At 31.4% G+C, this 24,185-nt stretch overlaps 4 protein-coding genes across 14 annotated transcripts in view; 3 read left to right on the top strand and 1 right to left on the bottom strand.

Annotated features, from left to right (window-relative positions):
- Nucleotides 1–2,376, top strand: part of LOC111037473 (ephrin type-B receptor 1-B) — a 135,583-nt gene extending 133,207 nt beyond the window's left edge. For 7 of the 8 annotated variants that reach the window (XM_022320123.1, XM_022320116.1, XM_022320107.1 and 4 more), the window contains one exon: nt 1,384–2,376. In XM_022320123.1, the coding sequence (XP_022175815.1) occupies nt 1,384–1,651 (268 nt within the window). In that variant the 3' untranslated portion in view covers nt 1,652–2,376. The remainder of the gene's footprint in view (nt 1–1,383) is intronic. The other variant, XM_022320129.1, reaches the window with a different exon arrangement.
- Nucleotides 2,377–7,396: 5,020 nt separating this feature from the next.
- LOC111037664 lies at nt 7,397–13,166 on the top strand. Its single transcript, XM_022320354.1, has 9 exons — nt 7,397–7,591; nt 7,637–7,781; nt 7,879–7,925; nt 10,592–10,598; nt 11,000–11,164; nt 11,247–11,309; nt 11,415–11,947; nt 12,154–12,335; nt 12,515–13,166. Exons 1-9 carry the CDS (start codon nt 7,397–7,399, stop codon nt 13,164–13,166), a joined length of 1,989 nt encoding a protein of 662 aa, XP_022176046.1.
- Nucleotides 13,167–14,679: 1,513 nt separating this feature from the next.
- Nucleotides 14,680–17,120, top strand: LOC111037536 (protein disulfide-isomerase A6 homolog). Its single transcript, XM_022320178.1, has 7 exons — nt 14,680–14,998; nt 15,090–15,286; nt 15,365–15,763; nt 15,831–16,040; nt 16,108–16,265; nt 16,427–16,585; nt 16,661–17,120. Exons 1-7 carry the CDS (start codon nt 14,983–14,985, stop codon nt 16,824–16,826), a joined length of 1,305 nt encoding a protein of 434 aa, XP_022175870.1. The 5' UTR covers nt 14,680–14,982; the 3' UTR covers nt 16,827–17,120.
- Nucleotides 17,121–19,807: 2,687 nt separating this feature from the next.
- LOC111037591 lies at nt 19,808–24,045 on the bottom strand. 4 transcript variants are annotated; one of them, XM_022320258.1, is made up of 5 exons: nt 23,838–24,045; nt 23,491–23,632; nt 21,017–21,181; nt 20,621–20,710; nt 19,808–20,466 (listed from the first exon to the last, which is right to left on the bottom strand). In XM_022320258.1, exons 2-5 carry the CDS (start codon nt 23,555–23,557, stop codon nt 20,294–20,296), a joined length of 495 nt encoding a protein of 164 aa, XP_022175950.1. In that variant the 5' UTR covers nt 23,558–23,632; nt 23,838–24,045; the 3' UTR covers nt 19,808–20,293. The 4 variants fall into 4 exon arrangements, with proteins under 4 accessions (XP_022175950.1, XP_022175942.1, XP_022175967.1 ...); XM_022320250.1 differs by lacking the exon at nt 23,838–24,045 and having other exon boundaries at nt 23,491–23,797; XM_022320275.1 differs by lacking the exons at nt 23,491–23,632; nt 23,838–24,045 and adding an exon at nt 21,951–22,539.
- Between the last annotated feature and the right edge of the window lie 140 nt (nt 24,046–24,185).

The raw sequence follows: 24,185 nt of genomic DNA, 5'->3' as shown, positions 1-24,185 counted from the left end.
ATTTGTAAATCGTATGTAAATAACTGCAATAAGTTATATTAATTTTTGCCACGCCTAGATATTTTGTGTATTTTTTAATACCAATATGTGTTTGACTATATAGTAAGACGCATTTTTAATATCATATTTTTAAAATGTTGATGTTTTTATAAGTATCGAATGTAAAACCAATATAGCTAGAAAGGTTAGTAAGAAAGTTAGCTACAGTAGAACGTTAATAGTTTTAGCTTGTTAAGTAGTGCCCACAACCATCTAATTTAAATAGCTTCGGTTCTAAGTACCTACGAAATTTAAAATGTAGTTTGACATAAAAAAATAACAACAACCGATTTTATGTACAAAATAGTAAAGTAAAAGATAGATTTTGTTATAAAGACTTAGTGGGTGATATTTGAAAGCACCTATTTAAAACAACGTAAAAATTCTTTCAAAATCACAAATATCGACCAAGAAAATGAGTGTCCTACACCTACATATAATATAATGCATTGTTAGTGCATTATAAAATATAGCTCACGTAAAAGTATACTCATCGCCCTGCTTATACATATTATATTAGGTATATGTACTATATGTACTAACCTGGTGTATTCCTACGATGCATTACATTTTGATGTAATGTCAATGGTGACGTGGTGATTTATTGATTATATTATCAGAGACGAACATTTTATAATATAATTATCAGCTCTTCTTATCATGGATGTGATATAAATAACCGCATTGAGGGAGCGGGAGGTTTATGCGTCTGATCCTAACCCTCCATCTGCAGATGCTTTTTTTTATTTTTTGGCTATCGATAACGAGGTATTTTCAATTCGACCATTCCAAAGCACAACAATTCATAATACAAACGTCAGCGCGCCTTGCATAATACTGCAGTCTATATAGATTATAGACGCATACAACGGCGCCCCTTAAAAATCCCTAAAGACCCCTTCACCACGCCACTTATCGTATATCTTGTCAATATAGTAACGATAGTTAATAATCTTTCTGCCGCGTATACGTTGATTTATACGCAGTGGCGCGAATAGGGGGATGACCCTATCCTAAAGACTTAATCCTAACTTAATCTAACCCTAAAATATACAACAACAAAAAAGTAACAATATTCTACTTAAAATAAACGTATATTATATTGAAACGATATAACGCTTGAGGGACTCAATATGGCCTCCCACCCACCCGGTGACTTTTTTCCTATTTTCGCCACTGCTATACATTATACACTCGCGTACCTGGGTATATATCGTCCGGATATGCGGCGTGTAATGTACAATAATTTGTATCAAAACTATAATATGACATCACTGACTTGTTAATATAATATTTATTTTAATAATAACAATGTATTATAATGTTATCGGTGTTGCCTTGCAGGTCCGTAAACCCGCTGAGCTCGGACGCGCCGGACATGACCCAATTCGGTTCGGTGAACGAATGGCTGTGCTCCATAAAAATGGCCAGGTACCTGGACAACTTCGAACAGGCGGGCATCGTGAGCCCGAAGGCGGTGGCCCGACTGACGGTAGCCGACCTGACGGCGCTGGGCATTACGCTGGTCGGCCACCAGAAGAAGATCATGAACAGCATCCAGGCCATGCGGGCGCAGTTCTCGGCCAACCTGTCCGAGGGCTTTCTCGTGTAATGGAGCAAAAAACCGGACACGTCGGTGCATCGTCGTAGAGATGTCGGCTGTGGCGACCTTTGGTTCCTATATGATATTATTGCATAAAGTAATAGTATTGTATCAATGTATATATTATATCAAATGTATATTCGAACAAACGATGACACGCGTACTATTATGACGATGACGACGGCACGTCGAGACTTAATATTAAAATAATACATTTTTTTTTTTTTTGTTCCCCCCATTCGATATGACCTAGACTGTACCTGTATATTATTATTATTATTATTAATTATTACTATATAACTATTTTACGTTATCTCTGTAAGTACGGTTTAACATGTTTATACATCATACCTATCGTATATTTTTTTTTCTCAATGACTCACACTCACTATAATATCCAACAATATACCTATCGCGTGTGTAAATTAACTAGATATTGTATACTCCCCCCCTCCCCACCTCGCCATCATTATTACGAAAACGTTTGAACTATTTGTTCAACCCCCTATCCACCACCACCCCTTGTCCAGAATCAACGATGCCATCAAACTCTCCCAATCGTTTAATATACCGGCCATTGTATTATGAAGAACAATTTTTTTTAAACGTATATTACATACGATTTAGTGGCTAATCCTCCTTAAATATTGTGAAATTTTGGTTGATTTCGTAATTAATACACCCAATATATTATATAATATAAATCGTATACGTGCGTATGATTTTTTTTTTTTTGATCGAGTACGGCTCTTTCTTCGAATTGCACACGAGTTCAAGGATACGATGTTATCGTGTACAATTATTTATATTGTAAATTATATTCAACCACCCTACTTAAGTATTTTTTTATTTTTGTGTGTTTAGTGTTAACTATTTTGTGTACATTTATGTGTAAAAAAATGAAAGAAAGATGAGAAAATAAAATAAGAAGAATAAAACGTTATTGTGTACATATTATTGTTGTCTTCTGTACAACCAGACTGTTTTTTTAGTTTTTATAAATTATTGTATTTTTACGATCGTCCCGTATATAATATAAATTATTGTATTGTAAAATATTTGTAAAAATGTAAATTAACTATTATAATATAGGCAGGCTACTCGCATTTCGAGTTAACTTGAACGATTACTGATACGTAATACGGAAATTTGTTTAGCAAAGGACGTTGAAAATTGCAATAAGATTATTTATCTATATCAATAATATAAAAAAAAAATGTTTAATATTATTGTATGAATATTTTTAACGGCAGACCAGGCAAGCGTCTGCCAAAAATTAACTGTGATAAAAAAAAAAACAAAATAAATATTGATAATTATTAATTACCATTTACCAGTTTTTTGACTCCCGTGAATCGAGCGTCGATGAGGATAAAAAACGTGTATAGGTTTTACTTTTTAGAAATGTATTGAATCCCCTCCCCAATTTTTCGATTATATTATGCATCGTCTTAATTTATTCTATTGTTTTGTATAATCACTGCCCCAGGAGTCGTATAATTTTTTCCCTTTCAAAACTGGCATAATGTACTTTATGACATTATGATTGATACATGTATTTGATAGTTTTAGAATAATCTTAACTGATGATTTAATACTTTATTATGATACTAATGAATAACGCTACCTCAGCCTGTGTCTATATCTCAAATATAGTTTCGTTTACGCGCGAAGAAAAATGTACTATACAAAATATTTTCGAACCTAAACGGAACAACGAACAGGAGGAATGACTTAAATATAATAATAATAATAATACTTTTATCAAATGTAATGATAATATTTTAATCTATAGATCCGTTTTACAACCGAATATAATATGAATAATAATAATTAATAGTTACTGCTGTTTCACTGTGTTCCGTCCATATACAATATTATACTATGATATTATGTCGACTTACGACTTTTTGCCAGTTTTCATTTATTTTTACTCTTATCATTTTCAATACTTTTTTTCTAATGGTTTTGGTTTGTCTTACAAAACTACAATGTTATAACTATCATTAAAATAATTTAAACAATCAAAATTAAATTATAGCGTCCCATCCGCGCAAACCCATCCTATAATTCCTTTATATTATTAGTGTAAAAATGTTATGGTACCTATGTAGTATCTAATAACTAATAAAATATATTTTTATCATCTTGTATAAAAATGAAAAATTATCAAACAATTAGCTGATATCAAAAAAAAAAAACCCAGTTATTCGACCGATAGGTATAAAAGTGTTATGTTCTGTAATATTTTGTAATATCCCCGTAAAATCGGTCAGAATAAAATATGTCCATATATTACTTTTAAATAATAACTAATATTATTAACTTCTGTATAAATAAATTGTCATTATTATTATTATTATTATTATTATTATTTGTACTATATATATATTATATATAAATATAAATACTATTTAGTAAAACATGTTGTTTTTATTATTATTATTATTACATACAATTTTTTGTCGTTCTACCCGCTCGATTCTTTCGTTTTTGTACAGTTTGTAAACGACGATTTCACACCCGACTTTATTTTATACTTATTAATTATTATTATTATTTTTTGTACGACATATTATTATTATCATAATTATATTATTATTATTATTATTATCATCAATTATTATTATATGTATACATTGTATATGTCCATATGTATAGAGTTATTAAAACGGGCTTTGTGTGTGTGTTGTATAACTCAACAATATATTATTTAATATTATGTACAATGAGAAAAATGTTTATAACACTGATGTGTTTTGTATTTTTTTTTACGCCTAGAAAACGTCCATCAGTCTGTATATATTAATTGTCCCGGAAACAATGAAATTAAAAACTACAACACTGAGCCGCCCAAAACGGCACTGGGAGGGTTGCCTATATCAGCAGCCAGCTGTATACAATATAATATTATAATATTATGTGACCTCTTCACGCTTACATAAATTCATACCTTAATTGTGTGCGATATGCAAATGTGTCTGCTATTGACTCGCTTGACTTAAGCAGAAACTACCATGTTTACACGTTCTACACAGTAATACCTACGTTACTATATATTTCATTTCAATGTATTACCATATAGGCAGGTTAGGTTAATAGTTTAATAGAAACAGTTATTCATATCACTATAATATCATATTATATTATTTGACAAGCAACAAAAATGTATAATTAATCGACTTACATATTATTATGTATAGGCCATTTAGGGTTAAGGTATTACTGTATTTCATAGGTGTGAATCTAAGCGATATAATATGATGTATAGCGTTGTATTTTAAATTCTTAATACGGCGAAAAATCAAAAATTTAAATATTGTATTTGAAATGACATTATTTTTCGTTAATTTGAATTTTCTATCGACGCTTTCAAGCCGAGTTTTTTGGTCAACACAATTCAATACTTCAATTAAATATATTGTATACCTGGGAATATCAACTAATTGAAGCTGTCGTTTTTATTATTTATCGGCGTCCCCAGCTCAAGTCTATGGAAAAACTTTTGCAGACAAGCGTGAAAGAATTTAAAAATGTATAACCAAACATGGGTTTTTAACACTCAGAATTTGTCATTCAATACTAAAAGCACAGAATAGATTATAATATATGTGGTAAAATCAAGATTTTCGAGGAAGAAATTGGAGTGTATCGATACGTAACGGGCTATTATCGGACTATTTTAATATGCTCGTGGTATCTTGTCAATTTTGAGTGTTCAAGAAGTTACACGTGCATCGTGCAATATACAAGCAATATGTACCGAGTACCGACCCGTATCAGACTCAGATTCCGATATTAGTACTTAACTATTCCTGTCGATACCACGAAAATGTCATCATTAATTAAATAATAAACAATTCAAAACAAATAAAAAATTAAAATTACTTGTTGAGCAAAAAGAAAATTAAAAATGTTGGTTAGACGCTTTTTTGAAAATAATGCGTGGTCCTCTGTAACAACAAAAGTTGATATAAAAAAACCAATAAAATGGGTGTGTCTAAAATGCAAAAAACTATCTATTCGATATGATAGCTGATCAGATTATTGATTGTGTACAACAAAATCAGCAAACCAAAAATTGGTTTTGCTTTTTAATTGTGTTTATTAAATTAATATTACCCTATGAGCAGTGGCGCAACTAGGGCGGTGCAAAAAGGTTTTTAGCACCCCTTGTTTTTTATATCTAACTTTTATTATTTTNTGCGATAAGCGACTGACGGTAACACACGTGTGTATCGGTCGGCTGTGACACACGTACTGCTAACTTTTATTATTTTATTGAAATATCATGAATTGTATGTTTTTTTATTATCGAACATTTCCTGAAAAATGTATAGTTATTTGGTCTAACGCTTTATATACTATGTATAATCATTGGAACTTGGTAAAAATATAAAAAAAAAACCGGACAAAAGATGGAAAAATCTGGGAGGCCAATGTGCTTGAAGTTGGCCCCAACCCCATGACCAACTTTATTAAAAGTTATGTTATCATTTAAATTGCAAATAATTTGCAAACATTTGCAAATTGGTTTTCAGAATTTGCAAATAAATTACCTACAAGGTATGAAAAATATAAGATGGCGGGCAACTTCATGCTACACCCTCTTTTGAGCTACGAATTGAAATATGCTGCTAACACTTTACAAATAGCCGCTAACTTATTTATAATTTCGAGTCCAAAAATCATACCAATCATTTGTGTTTATACGTATTTATAACTTATAGTAGAATTTAAAATTATATTATGTAATACACAATTGAAATATACTACTTACAGAAGTATTTTACAGAATATATCCGGCTAGTATTTAATATAAGTTTAATATAAAATAATTTTGTTATATATATACAAAAATGGGAAGGGGGCATGGGATCCCGCAGGCAAATGAATTTTAAGAATCAAAATAAAATAAATTTATGAAGAAATGTACATTAAAAACAAATATTAAAGACTGCAGTCTTCAATATCAGTATTCCTAAACTCATAGCTTTATTTACAATAGTTAGATCATGAAACAATGAATTTTTATAAGGCAGTATATTATGGTTATCAAAATTTAAAAAGTGTTTTTAAAAAATTGAACTAGAGTTTAATTTAAAAATAAAAATGGGAAGGGGGGCATTGGCGCCCGCAAACTCGAAATGAAAACTAGGAAGGTGAATCTAATAGGTACTCTGGTACTCTCAAAAGTAAAAAGTTCCAATAGTTTTTAAGGCTTCAGGAAAAACCAAGGACCTGCGAGTATAAGTTTTATAGTTCGAAAAAATTGAAATCAATTTTATTTCTAGTGGAACTCTAAAAAAACCGTAAAAAGTAGGTACCTACAATTTTCACTGAATTATATTAGTAATATCTATGCATCACACAATTTTTGAATTATGCGCAATTTATAGGCATACGCATAATAGATTTAAATCAACTTTCCAAATATTTTGACTCATAATGTTCAATGATTATGTTGAACAAGTTATAGGTAGGTATATACAATTTTAGATTTTTATTGTTTTTTTTTTTTAAATTAATGTCGATTAAAAAATTCGTTGGATCAAAAGTCTTGAAAATGTTATTCCACGTTCCTCATACCGCATAGGAGATTAAAAATAATTATACTATTTGTCTCCTGGCTTGAATAAGAAAACCTAACAACGTATTCCTATACCTGTACACAATGTGTAAATATGCAATTTAGTTTACTTGAGTGTTATTATATTCAGTTCTGACTTTATAAGCATTTGCATTGCGAATATTATGACTTATGAGTTTAATTTTTCTATCATAGGAGTCGTACGTGTTAGTGTTGTCGGGATGTTTGCATTTTTACACACGAGACATCTGATTGAATCGTTTTATGACGCACGGAAGACCATGCCAAAGAAATTGGTAAAATGTTTTAATAATAATAATATAGGGCCGAACGATGCATCTATTAGATGTAGGTCGTTGGTACCATAAAATAATATGTGATTATTATTTATTCTTATGCTTTAGGTAAGCGTGAGTGAGAAATCTATCAACGCAAGTGTTCAAGTCAATTTAGACCCGGCAGCTGTATCCGGTTGTATTGACATTGAACAGTTTCAAAAAGTGATAGAAATAAATCTGCAATTGGAAAATAGATTGACCAAGTTGGAAGGTAGTTGTTTCATAATAATATGACGGATACCTATATCTAATATTAATATTTTCGAATATTAAACAAATATGTATCTAAAATAATCATTATTATGTAGAAATGATTCGACGCGGTGATGAAAAACAAAAGATTCAAGATCTTCAAGTAACTTACATTTTACCTATCTATAATATTAATCAAAATATATTTTTAGTATTTTTTACTTCGGAATGGATGGAAATACCCATATTATAATTATTATTATCTCCTATTTGCTATTTCGAAATGATCTTTAGAAATCTCATATTATGAGTATGCCCTACATGGCTTCATACGTGGTATACTAAATATTAGAACGATAATTTTATAACGATTTGAAGTATATTTCATGAAGTTTCCATTATATCTCAATAAATACAAATCGTCGATTTACGAGAGCATATTAGGGAAAGTGCCAAGGATTGTGTGTAAGAATTTTATATTGACACGATATGTCATAGACGAAGGTTCGGAAAATAATAAGCATCTCTCACAAAGCATTCAGTAATGTAGCCTAAGAATTTAAAAATTGAAAGTACAAAGCAGTGGTCGGTAAAATTACTAGGACAAATATGTATCGAAAAATTGTTTTGAGACCAGTTACATAATATGGCACCAAGTCCCAAGTTATATACGCGATTGGTTGTTTTAAAGATTTATGATTGAAAATAACCGAAACAATAATGATGAGTCATTAAACGCAATAAACATTAACACAGGATGAGCATTCAAATAATGAATTCTAATAGATATGTATAATAGATTTGTATGTTACTCCACGTCGTTGACGCCACCGAGTAATCGGACCCAGGTTCGGACTGTAGGTATTGACGGACTTTAATAGCAGCACACCAGTCGAGCAGCCATTAGGTGCTCGCCTTGCGGAACACAGAAGTCACTGGAACTCTGCCATCTGCGAGCTAAGTCCGTCGTACCGGTAACAGCCGTCCACTTCGTACGAACGTAATTCCAAAGAATTGTTACGAATATACTATCTATTAGAGAATTTAAAAATTTAATGTACAAAGTGGAAGTCGGAAAAAAACCTATACAAATTCTAACAGCACATTTTTTGAGACCAAAATTTGTGCCAGTTATAAATTAAAGTTTAAGCGGCGTAAGCCGATTATTAAAGACTGATATAGTGGCTTGGTGAGGCGCGGTCGTTCGCTCAATCTGCGGCAACACTCCGAGCGTACGTCATAGGTGCAACTATTGACCAAACACTGGGGGTGCTAAAATTATGCAGAGGACGCAGATCCGTGGGGGCTACGCCCCCATACCACCAAACGCCTATCCTACCAAACCAATTTCATAAAAACTAAAAAAAATAAGTAACGATACATTATTGTTTGAAATTGTTCAGTAAATCAGAAAATATAAATCAGAAATGCAAAATTGGCTTACTTTGGTATAAATATTGTTTAGTTATTTTGTTGTAAATTGTAATTTAAAAATATTATTCGTGGGTACTTGAAACTTAAAATTGGCATATTTTTTTTTTTATACACCTAATGAAATTTTCGAATTAATTTTTTTAGACAAAAATGAATTTAACCTACTTTAGTACTATTATAGTATAATGCCTATTATTATACAGTAAAATTACTTCAATCACAATATTACAAAATACACCTACTTAGTGTTATTATAGGCCGTCAGATACCGTGTTATTTCAGAATCGTATTTCGTATGCAATGTATTTATGTCATTGAATTCAAATTTAACACCCCATTACAGCGACTCCCTAGACACCTATAGCCTATAATGTACGTACAGCAGATAATAGTTAAACATTTAAAAAAAAAACGCTGACCTCTATTTCAAATAAAATTTTCATTTACTAATTCTTATTGATATAAACTGAATAAATAAGAAGTTACTTTTGATAAAATCCAAGTTACATTAATTTATAAATAATTAAATATAAATATAATGTAGCAATGATTATTGATAATGCAAATCGCATAAACATTACATTTTACTAAAATTATAGGAATTAAAAATTTAATTGAATTCTTGTTCCCGTTAATCAGAATAATTGTCCTATAAAAATAACTGAATTATATACATATATATATATACCATACCATAACACGGCGTACGGGCATACTTTAATAATAATATTTTTAATGATACATAATATTGCATGTTTATAAAAATAAATACTAACATGATACATAGGTAGGTACAAATGTACGATTCTTAAGAACATTATAAAATATTTTCATCATATTGGTATAAAATAACAAAAATAAGTTATAACTTATAACTATTTTAAGTTTTTAAATTAAAAGTTGAACAGAATTGGGTTGTCCAATGTTTATGTTTATAAACAGCCAATATTGTCAATAATATTTATTATTTTTATTATTTTAAGACATGTTAAGGTTGCGGACCTTCTTCCTATGTATATTTTTTTATATAACTTACTGAAGTTAATAAATTAATTTTAATTTTCCATAAACTTATAACTTACCTGATTTAAAAAAAAAAAAATCATAACTATAATTAACTTAAAATTTCTTAAAATTTTTTCTATCAATTTATGAGGAAGTTATACACATTAGTATACCCTCATGTGTGGTTACAAGTGTAACAAAGTCTTGTTTAAACAAGTCCATAACATATACCCAGCAAATGTTACATTCAGCAGTAAAGTAACTGTAAGTTACTAGTAAAGCTTCGCTAGCTTAAACATTAGAATGAATTGACCTCTTATACAATTTGCATCTTAAATTATTATCTAGGAGATCGCATTGGCTTTTTATTATATTTTAATTTTAAACCAGGATATGAGTATTTTAAGATATACAAACAATATACAATTTTAAAATATTCATACCTCGCATTAAAATAAAAATATAATAAGAAGTCCATGAGATGCCCTAGATAATTTTTCACTTTAATTTCTAATATCCCAGACCTAAACGTGATCTGCTAAGCGTACAACTGCAGTCTATGTTACCCACCTAGAAGATGAAGACAATACACGTGGGTACCCATACGTCCTCTTAACTCAATTAAAAATGATCATAGACTTGACCAGGGCTAAATTAATTTATAACCTAAGTAAAGAATTATTTTATTTCGCATTCTGTAGTTGCGTCAACTTGAAGATCTTATGTCATCGAAGTTGACACAATCTGCACACACACAGACCGAGAGTGAATTGTCCCTATCCGCGGTGCAAGATTTAGACAACAAGGTAGACACCAAATTGTCAAATTACCAACGATCGTTGATGGAAAAAATTGACGATGAATTAAAGACCATCGGCTGTGACGTTAAAAGTATCAAACACTGTTATGGAATGTTAAATACAAGTTTCCACGAGATGGAAAACAAATTGATTTCATTAGAAAGTAATTAGTAATTTTTATCTAAAACACGTATGTAATTATCATATATTATATATTATATATTATGATGTTTGTTTGTATAAAGATAATTCAGAGAAGCCGATGCGCAAATATAATGATATTAAGACTAGGATTGCAGCCCTAGAAAGTATGATATACATTGTCTATGTCATTTTGATGTATACTCATGAATCAATTTTATAGTTCTTACTTAACAATTTTTTTTTTATGTGTACGATATGTATGTGTGCAGGAGATGTAATGAAAAATTCATCACATATTATCGGTTTGAACTTTTCACTGCGTTCGTTGGAGTGGACTAGACCACAATCCTTCGGGTCCCCTGGAATGTTTCCTCCCGATAACCGTTGTTACAACGAACAAGCTTCATTCGCTGCAGCTCCATCATATTATGATATGCCACCAACGGCAAAACCCGGGCCGAGTGGAGCAGTTTTGCCTCCATCGCCACCTGCACCCCCGTCGACTAGTGTATTTTGTCAACCACTGCCACCCGCACCCCCGGCGCCGTTGTCTCAGAATATTCCGAAAAAATCGGATTCAGACAAATCCAGCTCTTCTTCAACAGCGAAAGGTGAACAAGTGTATGGGAGGATCCCAATAACCACTGAGATCCTAAAGTCTGTTGTTCTCAAGCCACCTGGCGAGAGGAAGAGAGTGAGCAAACCCTTTTCAGCGAAAGTTGAGAAAGTGTCTGGGAGGACCCCAATAACCGCGGAGATGTTAAAGTCTGTTGTTCTCAAGCCACCTGGCGAGAAAAAGAAAGTAAGCAAATCCGTGACGATATAATCGCTGCGGTATTGTTGAAAATGTCCGGCGTTGGGAAAGTAGCGTCCCCATCGCCCAGTACCCTTCATTGGGCGCTGCAATAGCCCCACTCTGGTCTTAAGTGATTGGAGTGGTCTGGCCCTCCAGGTTGGGGGTTGGGCGCTGGGTTAACAACCCAGCCTCGTAAAAAAACTTATGTTCAGGAACCAAACAAAAAGCCTCTGAATAGTGGAGATAAGGAAAACAAAAATGGAAACTGGAAATCGGAAATATCTTTGGGTACATGGAACGTTCGCACATTATACAGCACTGGAGCGGCACATACAGTGACGCAAGAAATAGGGAGATATAAACTTAAAATTGTGGCTTTCCAAGAAATTAGATGGCAAGGAACGGGATCCTTGGACATTAATAATCATACCATTTTCTAAGGGGATTGCGATGATCGACGACAATTTGGTACGGGTTTCATAGTTCACAAGTCAATGTGGAATTTAAGACATTTAACCTGAGAATATCACTATTAACTATTAAAGCATACTGGTTTAATCTCACAATTATTAGTGTTCATGCCCCTACTGAGGAAAAGACTCAAGAAGAAAATGACGACTTCTATGATGAATTAACGAACGTAGTATATGGACCTAATAACAGAATAGTGGTTATATTAGGAGACCTTAATGCAAAAGTAGGAAAAGAATTAATATTTAAACCAACCATTAGCCACCATAGCTTACATGAAGTAACTAACAATAATGGCCTCAGCCTAATCGACTTTGCAACGAGCAAAGGCTTAGTGATCAAGAGCACAATGTTTCCCCATAAAAAGGTCAATAAGGGAACATGGAAGTCACCAGATGGGAATCACACAAATCAAATTGACCATGTACTAGTCAATAACAGGTTCAAAAACAGTATTACGGATGTCAAAACGATGCGAGGAGCGGACTGTGACTCTGACCACTATTTGGTTAAGGTAAAAATTAAAGCAAGAGTGAAGAGAAGGGTGGCAACAAGGCCAATCGTAATAGACAGATATGATATTACTAAGTTCACAGATGAAATTTTCTGTAAACGTTTTAAAAGTGAGATACACAAACGCAGCAGTGAATTAAATATAGATAGTATAGACTCAATAAATAATATGTGGAGGAGGGTACAGGAGACAATAAAAGAAACATCAGCTGAAGTCCTGGGAAAACTAAAAAAACACTAAAAAACCGTGGTTCAATGAGAGATATGAGAAAGCCCTAAATCAAAGGAAAAAATTTAGAAACTTGTACCTTAATGACCCTTCCCATGAAGAAAACAAAACAAAGTATAATGAAAGCAGAAAAGAAGCAAGTCGAACCTTTAAGTATGAAAAAAGAGTCTATACGAAAAACATTTTGGAAGAAGCAGAAAAATATCACAATGAACATAATACACGCCAATTATACAAAAAAATTAATACACTAAAGGGAGGTTACAAAAAATATGAAATGTTCCTAGTAAATGAAGATAAAACATTAATTACTGCACGATCAGATATTGTAGAGAGATGGAAAACGTATTTCGAACATCTTCTTAACTGCAACGATCCCATAGAAACCTTTACTTGGACAAGGACAGAACCCAACCTAAATGAATGTACAATACCGTCAAAACAAGAAATTGAATTACAAATAAGGCGATTGAAGAACTATAAATCACTTGGTGAGGACGGTGCTCATATATACCAGATTATTATTACCGTTATATACCAGATATAACTTACTACGTATAGTAAAAACCTACCTGACGTCCTGACTGCCGTAGACAAGTAAGTTCGGAATACACTGGCCTCATTCAAATTGAGTGCTCAACCTGAAATTTGGGCCAAATTGTGTGCGTATTTTTTAAAGGGTGGAACCGAATAACATGCCTGGTTTTTATAATACCTTACACGGCCACATAACACAATTTTAAAATTTCCCTTTCCACTTTTTTCAGGCATCAGCTGAGTTTGACTGATATGTTAAAAGTTAAGTTATTACTTAAGTTGTACAATTGTACAATACAATGGTAATTAATAATTGGTAGGTACTGTAAATTGTATTAGTAGGTGATAAACCTATGTAACTACTTTAATTTTAAATTATGAGTGTAGCAAGTGAATGCATTGTGTTCACAATGATGTGCGTAGTGTTTTTGATTCTGAGCGTACCTAGTCATTATTTATATTTTATGATATGATATGATAAAGTAAATAAAGTAAAATCTCTTGACAATATTATGTAAGTATGTTAGTTAGGCATCGATAATTTCCGAGGCCGAACCAAAATTAAATCTCGCTACTCGTATAGTCGTAATAGTCGTATGCAATGTGGTTGTTATGATTTACAATCTTTATTATCTGCTGTAATGCTGCTCAGACAGCGCATGTTATTCGAATGCGCCGGGCAATCGTCCGGCCGTCGTTATCTTTTCACGGAGACCGGGCAAAATATGCTCAAACGCGGTTTTATCGGTTGATGAACCGAGTAACCGATTACTACGAGATCTGTGGCACAAGCATAATATTTTAATTTTGGCACTATATAAGTTTTTTACAATCTCATCGACGTCGTGCGGCGGTGCAGCGGCGTTGGTGGCGGCGCGAACTCATCGACCAATGAGAGCGGACCACGAGCGGCTGCCGATGATAACACGTCCGTGTCGATAACGCGAAAGCCGAGAGATTTTGGTTGTCGCCGCCGACGTTATTTCGTCTCTTCCGCCGAGTACCGCATAAACAGCCGAGACACAGACACAAATCGCGAACCTAATCGGTCGCGCGCACGTCGACAAAGGACGCTCCACGCCTCCACTCACCGAACAACCAGCCGGCGGTGAACACGCCGATTTCCTTATCGCCCACACTCGCGAGTGCCATATGAACGTCCTGTCGTCGTCCGATCGAGCGACACTCCGGCACATTCGTCCCCCGACTCCCATTGCGCGCGTCTAGTATATTATTCCTTTGTTCTCGATCTCCGAAATCTGTTCGTTGTAAGAATAAAACGCCGACTGATATGAATCCGCTGTGCTGTAAGTAGTGCCTACATCGAACGCTCGTTTTCTGATTCGCAATCGCGTCCAATTTATTGTTCGTTATATTTTGTTCTTTTGGTTTTTGCAGACGTTTTTTTGGTGGCCCTCGCCAATTCCGCGGTGGCCATATATCCGTCCAATTCGGACGTCATCGAACTCACCGACGACAATTTCAACCAGGTGCTCCAGAGCGTCGAGATATGGGTGGTCGAGTTCTACGCCCCGTGGTGCGGGCACTGCCAGCGACTTGTGCCCGAATATTCGAAAGCCGCCAAAGCCCTGAAGGTATAGTACTTTCGAGTGTTTTACGCGCTCAAACTGCTGGCCAGATTCTTATGCTTTAGCTCCGTTCGTTTTTTGCAGGGTATCGTCAAAGTGGCTGCCATAGATGCCGATAAGTATCCATCTTTTGCAGGCCGTTATGGCGTACAAGGTTTTCCTACTGTCAAAATATTTGTCGATAAGAACAAACCACAAGATTTCACCGGAGATCGAACGGCCGTTGGTATTACCGATGAGGTCACCAAAGCCATTAAGAACGCCATTAGCGCTAACCTCCAAGGTGTACCTTATGGATCCTCTAAATCCTCTAAAAAATCATCATCTGGTGACGACGTTGTTGAACTGACTGATTCAAATTTCGATAAGCTTGTATTGAATTCTGATGATATTTGGTTGGTTGAATTCTTTGCCCCATGGTGTGGACATTGTAAAAACTTGGCTCCTCATTGGGCAGCAGCTGCTTCAGAACTTAAAGGAAAAGTAAAGCAATCATTTTGGCCCCTAAACATTTAAAAATTGAGTCTATATGATTATTTATGCTTTTAAGGTTAAACTCGGAGCATTAGATGCTACTGTACACTCTTCCAAAGCTCAAGAATTCAACATTCGTGGATATCCCACTATTAAATTCTTCCCATCAGGTACATCCAGTTCAAGTGGAGCTGAAGAATATACTGGAGGAAGAACATCTTCAGACATTGTTAGCTGGGCAATGCAAAAACATCAAGAAAATGTACCACCACCAGACATCATTGAGGTAAGATTTTGGAAAGTTAAATGACTCATTAAACTATGATAACTTAAATTAAATTGTCTATGAATAGATTGTAAATGAAGATACATTCAAAGCTGGGTGCTCCGAGCATGCTCTGTGTGTGGTCTCTGTACTACCCCACATTTTAGATTGCCAGGCCAGCTGTCGTAATGAGTACCTGAATACATTACGCTCTTTAGGAGATAAATTCAAACAAAAACTTTGGGGGTAAATTTTGTTTCAATATATACATTTTTTTACATCATACATTTTCCACACATTTCACCTATCTTTGATTTTGTTTCTTATTCTTTTTCCAATTGTATTTTTCCTTACAACAGTTCATAGTTAATTGTTTATTATGATTTTACTAAAAAAACTTTTGTTAGGTGGTTGTGGGCGGAAGCAGGCAAGCAACCAGAATTGGAATCAACACTAGAAATCGGTGGTTTTGGATATCCCGCTTTGGCTGTGCTGAATGTTAAAAAAATGAAATATTCAATTTTAAGAGGGTCATTTTCAGAAGATGGAATTAAGGAATTTTTAAGGTATGCAATAGTTATCTATTGTTTTTTTTTATAAATTGATTTCAAGTGTATACTAATGTTTCCATGCTTCAACAGAGATCTGTCTTACGGTCGTGGTACAACTGCTCCAGTTAAAGGTGCTGCATTACCAGAAATTCAAGCAACTGAACCTTGGGATGGTAAAGATGGTGAATTACCAACTGCCGATGATATTGATTTATCTGATGTCGACTTAGACGATCTTCCTAAAGAAGAATTATAAACACATCTCCAGTCTCCCTTTTTTTTTATATTTTATATTTTTTTAAGACTGAACAAGTTTTGCTAATAAAATGTTTAATTGTAACACTTAACAGTCATCCTTCTGATTTAAACTTCAATAAACTAACGTATTATAATCAGAAAATTAATATTGATTTGAAAAACATTTACACTTATAATTTGTAACTTATTAATTAACTAGTTGTTAAATTAATCTAAATAATACCTAGATTTCCACCTATTTATGTGTAATATTCTTTTTTAAGGTAATATCAGAGTTCAATTTTTGAAGAATGTTTTTTTATTTAATTTTTATTATTATTATTTTTAAAGATCCATTATAATCCGTAGTTGATTAAATTGTTTGATGGTATTTATTATAATTAATAATAGTAATAATTTCTAAAAATGGGAACTTATTGTATTTTATAATCTTTGAAAGTAATAATGATTATTAATTGAATTATTCATGGCGCACACTTATAATACATTATTTAGAATTAAATGTATTAGTTTGTAGATCAGAAATCTGCAATAAATTTGTCAGTAAATTGTGTTTATTGTATCGGCCAAGTTGATACTATGTATAAAATCAAATTTGATGATGCTATTAGAAATTTGTAATAATATGAATTTGTAATATGTAATTTGAAAAATCAAACCCTTCAGAAAATTAAATAAAGGCATTTATTTGAAACATTAATATTTTATTAATATAAATAGGAAATTATTGTTAAATATATGATAATGAGCAAAAATATTTTCAAAAAAGTATGCTTGAAATGGTTTAAAATGAACTGTGCTCTATTCACATGAAGAAAAAACCTCTGCGACAACTAGTTTTTGTTGCACGGTTTTCAGGAAACCCTTGTTTTGCCCCCAACGAGTCAAACATCAGTATGTCTGCTGTGCTAAGCTACACTACTGTGCACAAGCTGCCAAGGTTTCTTAATGTAAGTAGTGTATAGGTAATATGAAACTTGATTTCTTTCTGAACTTGTGTACTTAAATATTTATCTATTTGGCTTTAATGTCGGGTCGCATATTTAATCACTTAACATTTAATTATAAATCAAACTAAGCCTAGAAAAACAGCCAGTATATTGAACTAATAATCCCTTAAATATGATTTGATTTTCAATGATTGGTCCATTAAATTTTAGGGAACCATCAAAATAATCTATTTTATTTTTTTCAACTAAGCATAACCTTATAGTTATTAGCAGAATTCTTGATTTTGGAACAATGGCCCACGGTGTTCAGTACTTCCAGTGTAATTTTTCTTTATTAAAATATTTGTATGTATTCATTTTATTAATTTTTGTATGTGAGAAGATATTTTTCTTAAAAAGTATGCCTTCAAACCTTCCTTCTGATGGAGGATCTGCTTATAATTGTTTTAAGATTTAACAATATCAATCCTAAGTTAGGTAATTAACTAATTTTTTATACTTTTATTTTAATAAGTGTTATAAATACATAACTAATAATATTTACATGTATTTCTAGACTTCTAGTATAAGGAAATATATTTTATATTACAAAATATAGGTATCAAAAAAAGTAAATATCTATACTAAAAAAAATAACTGTTATTTGTAGGAATTAGATGCGTATATTCTAAAATATGAAAATATTCATGCACTTATCTCATGCTCGGTTATGTGATACACAGCATAAAAATATTCTTAAAATGTACTCAAAATATGCATCAATAAAAATTCATTAATTTTAGGAAGGTTTATTTTATTTATTAAAAATGTTCAACAGTAAATAATGTTCAGAATAAACCTTATGAACTGTTGGTTTTTCTGAAAAAATATCCTTATGTGTTAAAAACTAAGTATATGGAATATTTTACATAATATATAACATAAATTCATGATGAATATAAAAGTATGATCAAGTAAATAAAAATCAAAAAAATATAGATAAAATTGTTAATTTTCTTTTCATTCTTTGAGTAACGAAACAAATTGATATCTTACTCTCTTTATTTAAATATTTTTTTAAAAGATTTGTTAAATGCATAAACATCTGCACTCTAGTTATAAATTCCATGAAAAATGGCCCTCGAGACCTTGTACATGATTTAAAGACACAAATAACATAATTAATTTGTAAATTCACACCAAAGTGCTTTCAATGGTTAGTTCTTCCTTAGTCACTGACATTATAGTTTTAATTTCATTGTATGTAAAAAATAATCTTAAAAATACTAATAGCAATTGTTATTTAATTTTGAAAAATCAGTAGTTTTCTTTAATTATTGTTGGCATCCTACTTTCTAAACCTTTAATTCAGACATAGTTATGACAATGATGAATAAATTAACTCATATTAATATTAATAGAAAATAAAACAGTTGATTCATAAAAAAGAAATCTTGGAACTGTTATATATTACATTTAACTATTGAATGTGGTTAATGATTGCATTGAAATATAACTTATAAGTATAATATTAAGAAATAAAAACACGAGTAACAAATAAAATGATTTTTTTTATTCAGTTCTTACATTAACAAATCACTTAAATATTAAAATACAATATAATTTTTAAAAAACCAAATGTTTAAAAACACCATAAAAATAATAAAATTGTTGAATATTGTTTTTTGCCACTAAATGTAATACATTTATAATTAGATTAATAATATAATAATTATTTAGCTTTGAAATGTATGCATTAAGCATGGAGTATACAAAAAATAAAATGCACTAATTAGTCTTTTATAAATAAATACAAATTTCAAAAATATTATTTTGTAAACGGTAAAGTATAAAATATTTAAGTCCATTAAAATAATTTAAGGAACTGTTGAAAGGCAGTCACCGTTTGTAGATCTTATCAATTTAGTCAGTCATAATTTTAAACAATGTAAAAATGCTTATAAAAAAGAAAATAGGAAACTTCTAAAGGTATACAAATAATTATTTTACATGAAGAGTATTTATTACTGTAATTTGTTGTCTCCCGTCGTACAGGTGCCTAACATAGCGAATTTACATTCAGTTTGTAGCTTTGTTTGTTTAAAAATTAGAGTGAATCGACCTGTCATGAAGCCTGATAGAAAGAACATAATTGGTGTTTGTTGGAGGTTTTTTACAATAGTTCAATTTTTTAGCAAGTATTAATTATAAAATATAGAGTAAATTAAAAATGCTCATAACTTACTCAAAAACTGAATTGTCGTAAAATACCCACATACAAACATATTTATTATTCTTACCATCAAGTTTTATAAAAGTTCAATTCACTCCAATTTTTAAACTCACAAATACGTGATATGCTGAAGGTAAATTCGGTGTGTTAAACATTTGTAACACGGATACAACAAATGTCAGCGTTACGTTCTCTTAAACATTTATATTATCACGATAATTTTTTCAGAATAGAGTCAGTTAGTCACCACCACCTAGAGATTTTAATGTTTATTTCTTGATTGTTGAATTATATGCATAGTCATTATGGTTTGGCGGACATTTGCATGACGTCATACTTGCGCTCTTTCTTGCACAGAATCGGATAAAACAGAACCCAATAGTAGACAGCTATGGCACCGAATATAATTGTTAACACTATTGCAATGATAACCCATGCTGAATGAAGAAGAGAGTTCTTGCGCACCAGTTTCGTATCTTTTTGATAAACAAAATATAAATATCTAGGTTTTGAAACAACATCACAATCAAGAGGTAGGTAGGTAAATATGACTGCAGATCAACAATGATATTATATTGAATTTGAGATGATTTTTTGACTGTCAGTTATATCAATATGTAGCATACTCACTTTTGTGTACTGGTGGTAATTGAGATTTTTCTGACTCTTCGGGTTTGTCTTTATATTGACTTCGGCTGTCGACATCACTGACAAATGCAACTGTAATATTTGAACAGAAAATATTTTTAATATTTACATTGTAAAAAACCATCATGGAGTGTTGGCACAATAAAATGAAAACAAATGTACTTCATAATTATTTTCTATTATTTGTTTAACGTAATCTAATTTTTAATAAAACCTACACACATCAATATATCATGCATCGCTTATGGGTTAAGACGGTTAAAATAAGTATAATAATAAATATATTATATCGAAAACAAATTAACACAAACTTTCCACAAATAACCAAACTTAATAAACTATATGAGCTAATGTGTATGATTATGTTTCATGGGTTACCACGGGAGTCTTGATTACGCCAGCCCTGTACATTCTCCTTTGTTTGTGACCCAACCCGTCCCAACAACAACATTGATCCTGGCAACAAGAAAGTTGGACTATATCTGGGCCCTATTGACAAATTTGACCCCCTGCCAGAGCTTGAGCGGCCAGCACTCAAGCGGCCTGTAAACAAAATTGTATTTAATATTTAAATCTTTAACATGCTACAAGATAAGGTATATTTTTAACCAACACCTCTTAACTCAAATATGGTTAGGGTCTTATACTTGTATTCTGTTTCCGACCTCCATAATAAATGTTAGAATTTCTAATAATTGGTAATTTCTCCTAATTATTTGAAGTAGGTATATTATAATTATTACACCAAGATCAAGATCACATAAGCTACTGGATTCTTCATAATTCATAATAAATTGTGTATAATAATATATATAATAAATATATAATAATATTATAAATATAATAATAAATAAATAATATTGGAAATTGATTTAAAATGTAAATGCAAATTGAAATAAATGGGTTTTGTTATTTAGTATAAAACGTCAAAACACTGCGGGAAAAATAAAAAAAACATTGGTTTGAACATCTGAAATTACAACTCACCTTGATGAATACATCTAAGAAAAAAATATATGAAATTTAATTTCTTTTGATAAAGTTTAAAATCTATTTAAATGGAGTTAATTAATTATTGTGCTCTAAATACCTAATATTTTCATATCCCAATTCAGCTCATGTTTCATAATTTCAAGAGGTCTGGAAAATATACCAATACTTACTGATAGGTAGTATAGTAAAATAAATTGTTTATATCTTCAAAATAATATAAATGCATGTCACGCCTAGATACTTATTTGTTGAATCAAAAATATTTTAATTAACTGATAAAATAATCACAATTATTTTGTTTTATAATCTACATACTTACATATTATGTAGGTACTTCTAAATTGACACATAATTTAGTTCATAAATATAATATCTTTCTGTGTCAGCAATATTTTAGGATAACAAGTGACAAATAATATGATTAGATTAAAAAACTATCTGTATGAACCGATAAAACTTCTAAAAATGAATAAGGAACGTGTTCACTCAATAACTATCACTATCTAAGCACTGTATCAGATTACAGATACATATATTACTAAATAAGGGATCTCATGCTATATGATATGCATACACATAGCTACCTAATAGTTTTAAATTAAAATTAGTATGGGTTAATTTTAGACTATATAATGAGACATAATTAAATAATTTTGTTCCAAGATTCAAAGTACATTAAGGTTGGTCCTTACAATATTATAGTGACTAATAACTTGTGTATTGACAAACAAAAAATAATATTCAATTTTCAGATTTCAGATTTCAATGCTTGGCAAACAGAACTTACCTGATATGTAAATAATTTAACCAAATAACTGCATTATAATAGTCATTAATAGATCATGAAAGGGAATTAATAGCTGTTTTCACTAGACAAATTGAATGCAATAAGTGCAATGTCTTAATGGTATATTTTTAAGAAAATATAATTGAAATATTTAGAATATAAATAGATTCAACAACAATAAATTATTAGTAAAGAACAAATATAACTATAATACCTACCTAACATTAGTTTGAAAAAAGAGGGTGAATTGTAACTTTAATACACATACCAATTTTTCTAAACAATGGTTACAGAACTCTTCGCTAATCAACTATCAAAAGTACATCTTCAAAAATTAGAATCAGTTATAGGAGTACAGTGAAGTTTATAAAATTTAAACAGGCTATACAAAATGGTTAATCAATATTTACATTATTATATAAGTTCAAAATTACTGTTAAAGATCTTAAAAAAACATTTTTGCAAATAATTAATTAACAAGTACTTAATTTCTGTATTTTATCAGTAGCCAGTAGGGCTATACATTTAATTCACTTCAAAATTATATAAATTACATAGTATCTACCCATTTCCAACTTAATGATAAGAAAACTATGTCTCTTGCATAGCTTAATATTGAAATCTATCTATCTATATAACTATCTTAAACCGTAGTCTCACAGTAAACTAAAAATAATGCTTTTTTCTACTAACTTACAGTCATACTTATCAGTGTAAATCTTAATTTAAGCACCAAATTAAGAATTAAATCAAGTAGATTTAAACCTACAATAAAATGACTATCCCCTATAGGTACAAGAGACTTTAATATTAAGACTAAATTGTGATGACAGTGATGTCAGTAGTCGTAACAAGTTAATAAAACCCGTCTACAAATAATGTGTTAGTTATAAGTTATTAGTGTTATTACTGTACCTAGGTAGGAACATAAATATATTCAAATTTTTGTTATCTGGTGATTTAATTTCCCAAGTAAACTATTTAAAATAATACATCCTAACAACTATTTAATAGCAAATATTAAATTTGCTTTTGAGCAGGAATAAAATAATAGAAACTATATACTACTCACCAAGTAAAACTCCTAAAACTACTGCAGTTGTGAATAACAACTGCTTCTGGTGTCCCGCAAGAGACATAAGTGGGTGTTTGTCAGATTAAACGCAAAATTCGATTGTAGAGAGTCAAGTCTTTCTGTCGTCAACTACTCGTCTCTAAAATTCAAATAACGCCATGAGCATAGTATAACGAGCGGTAATATTAAATTTGTGTAAGAAAAAAACGACTATTCAAAAAAAAGTAGATATCCACATTCCACAGGTAGGAACAGTGTAGTCGGTACGCATGCGCGTGCGTTACACAACAAATAAACAATAACAAGACTGAAAGACTCGTACACGGTACTCGGTACATGCTTACCATGGGTACATAACGATTTACGCTGTTTACATTGTACGTTTCATAAACGAGCACCAAGGTCGGACACTGCTGGTAACCGTGTAATCTGTTGAAAAGAATAGAATAGAAACGAAACGAAATATTTTTATTTATTTATCCGTCAATTGTCATGGAAAATGTGGTTGGGGTTGAACGAGCCACGAGTTAGCATTGTCTTGACACCGTTCGGAGTACTGACCATGTTGCAACACTGAAAGATGAACCATGCTCCTGACTAGTGGTCCTGACTCCTACAATACCTAGTCTTTTGCTCACAACCACGGTTTAACATATTTTATCTTATTTGTATCTTCGATCACAATTCACAAC

The sequence above is a fragment of the Myzus persicae genome, unplaced genomic scaffold, assembly GCF_001856785.1.
Source record: "Myzus persicae strain clone G006 unplaced genomic scaffold, MPER_G0061.0, whole genome shotgun sequence".
NCBI lineage: Eukaryota > Metazoa > Arthropoda > Insecta > Hemiptera > Aphididae > Myzus > Myzus persicae.
The sequence above is the reverse complement of the archived record's forward strand: the minus strand, read 5'-3'. Positions and strand labels throughout refer to the sequence as shown.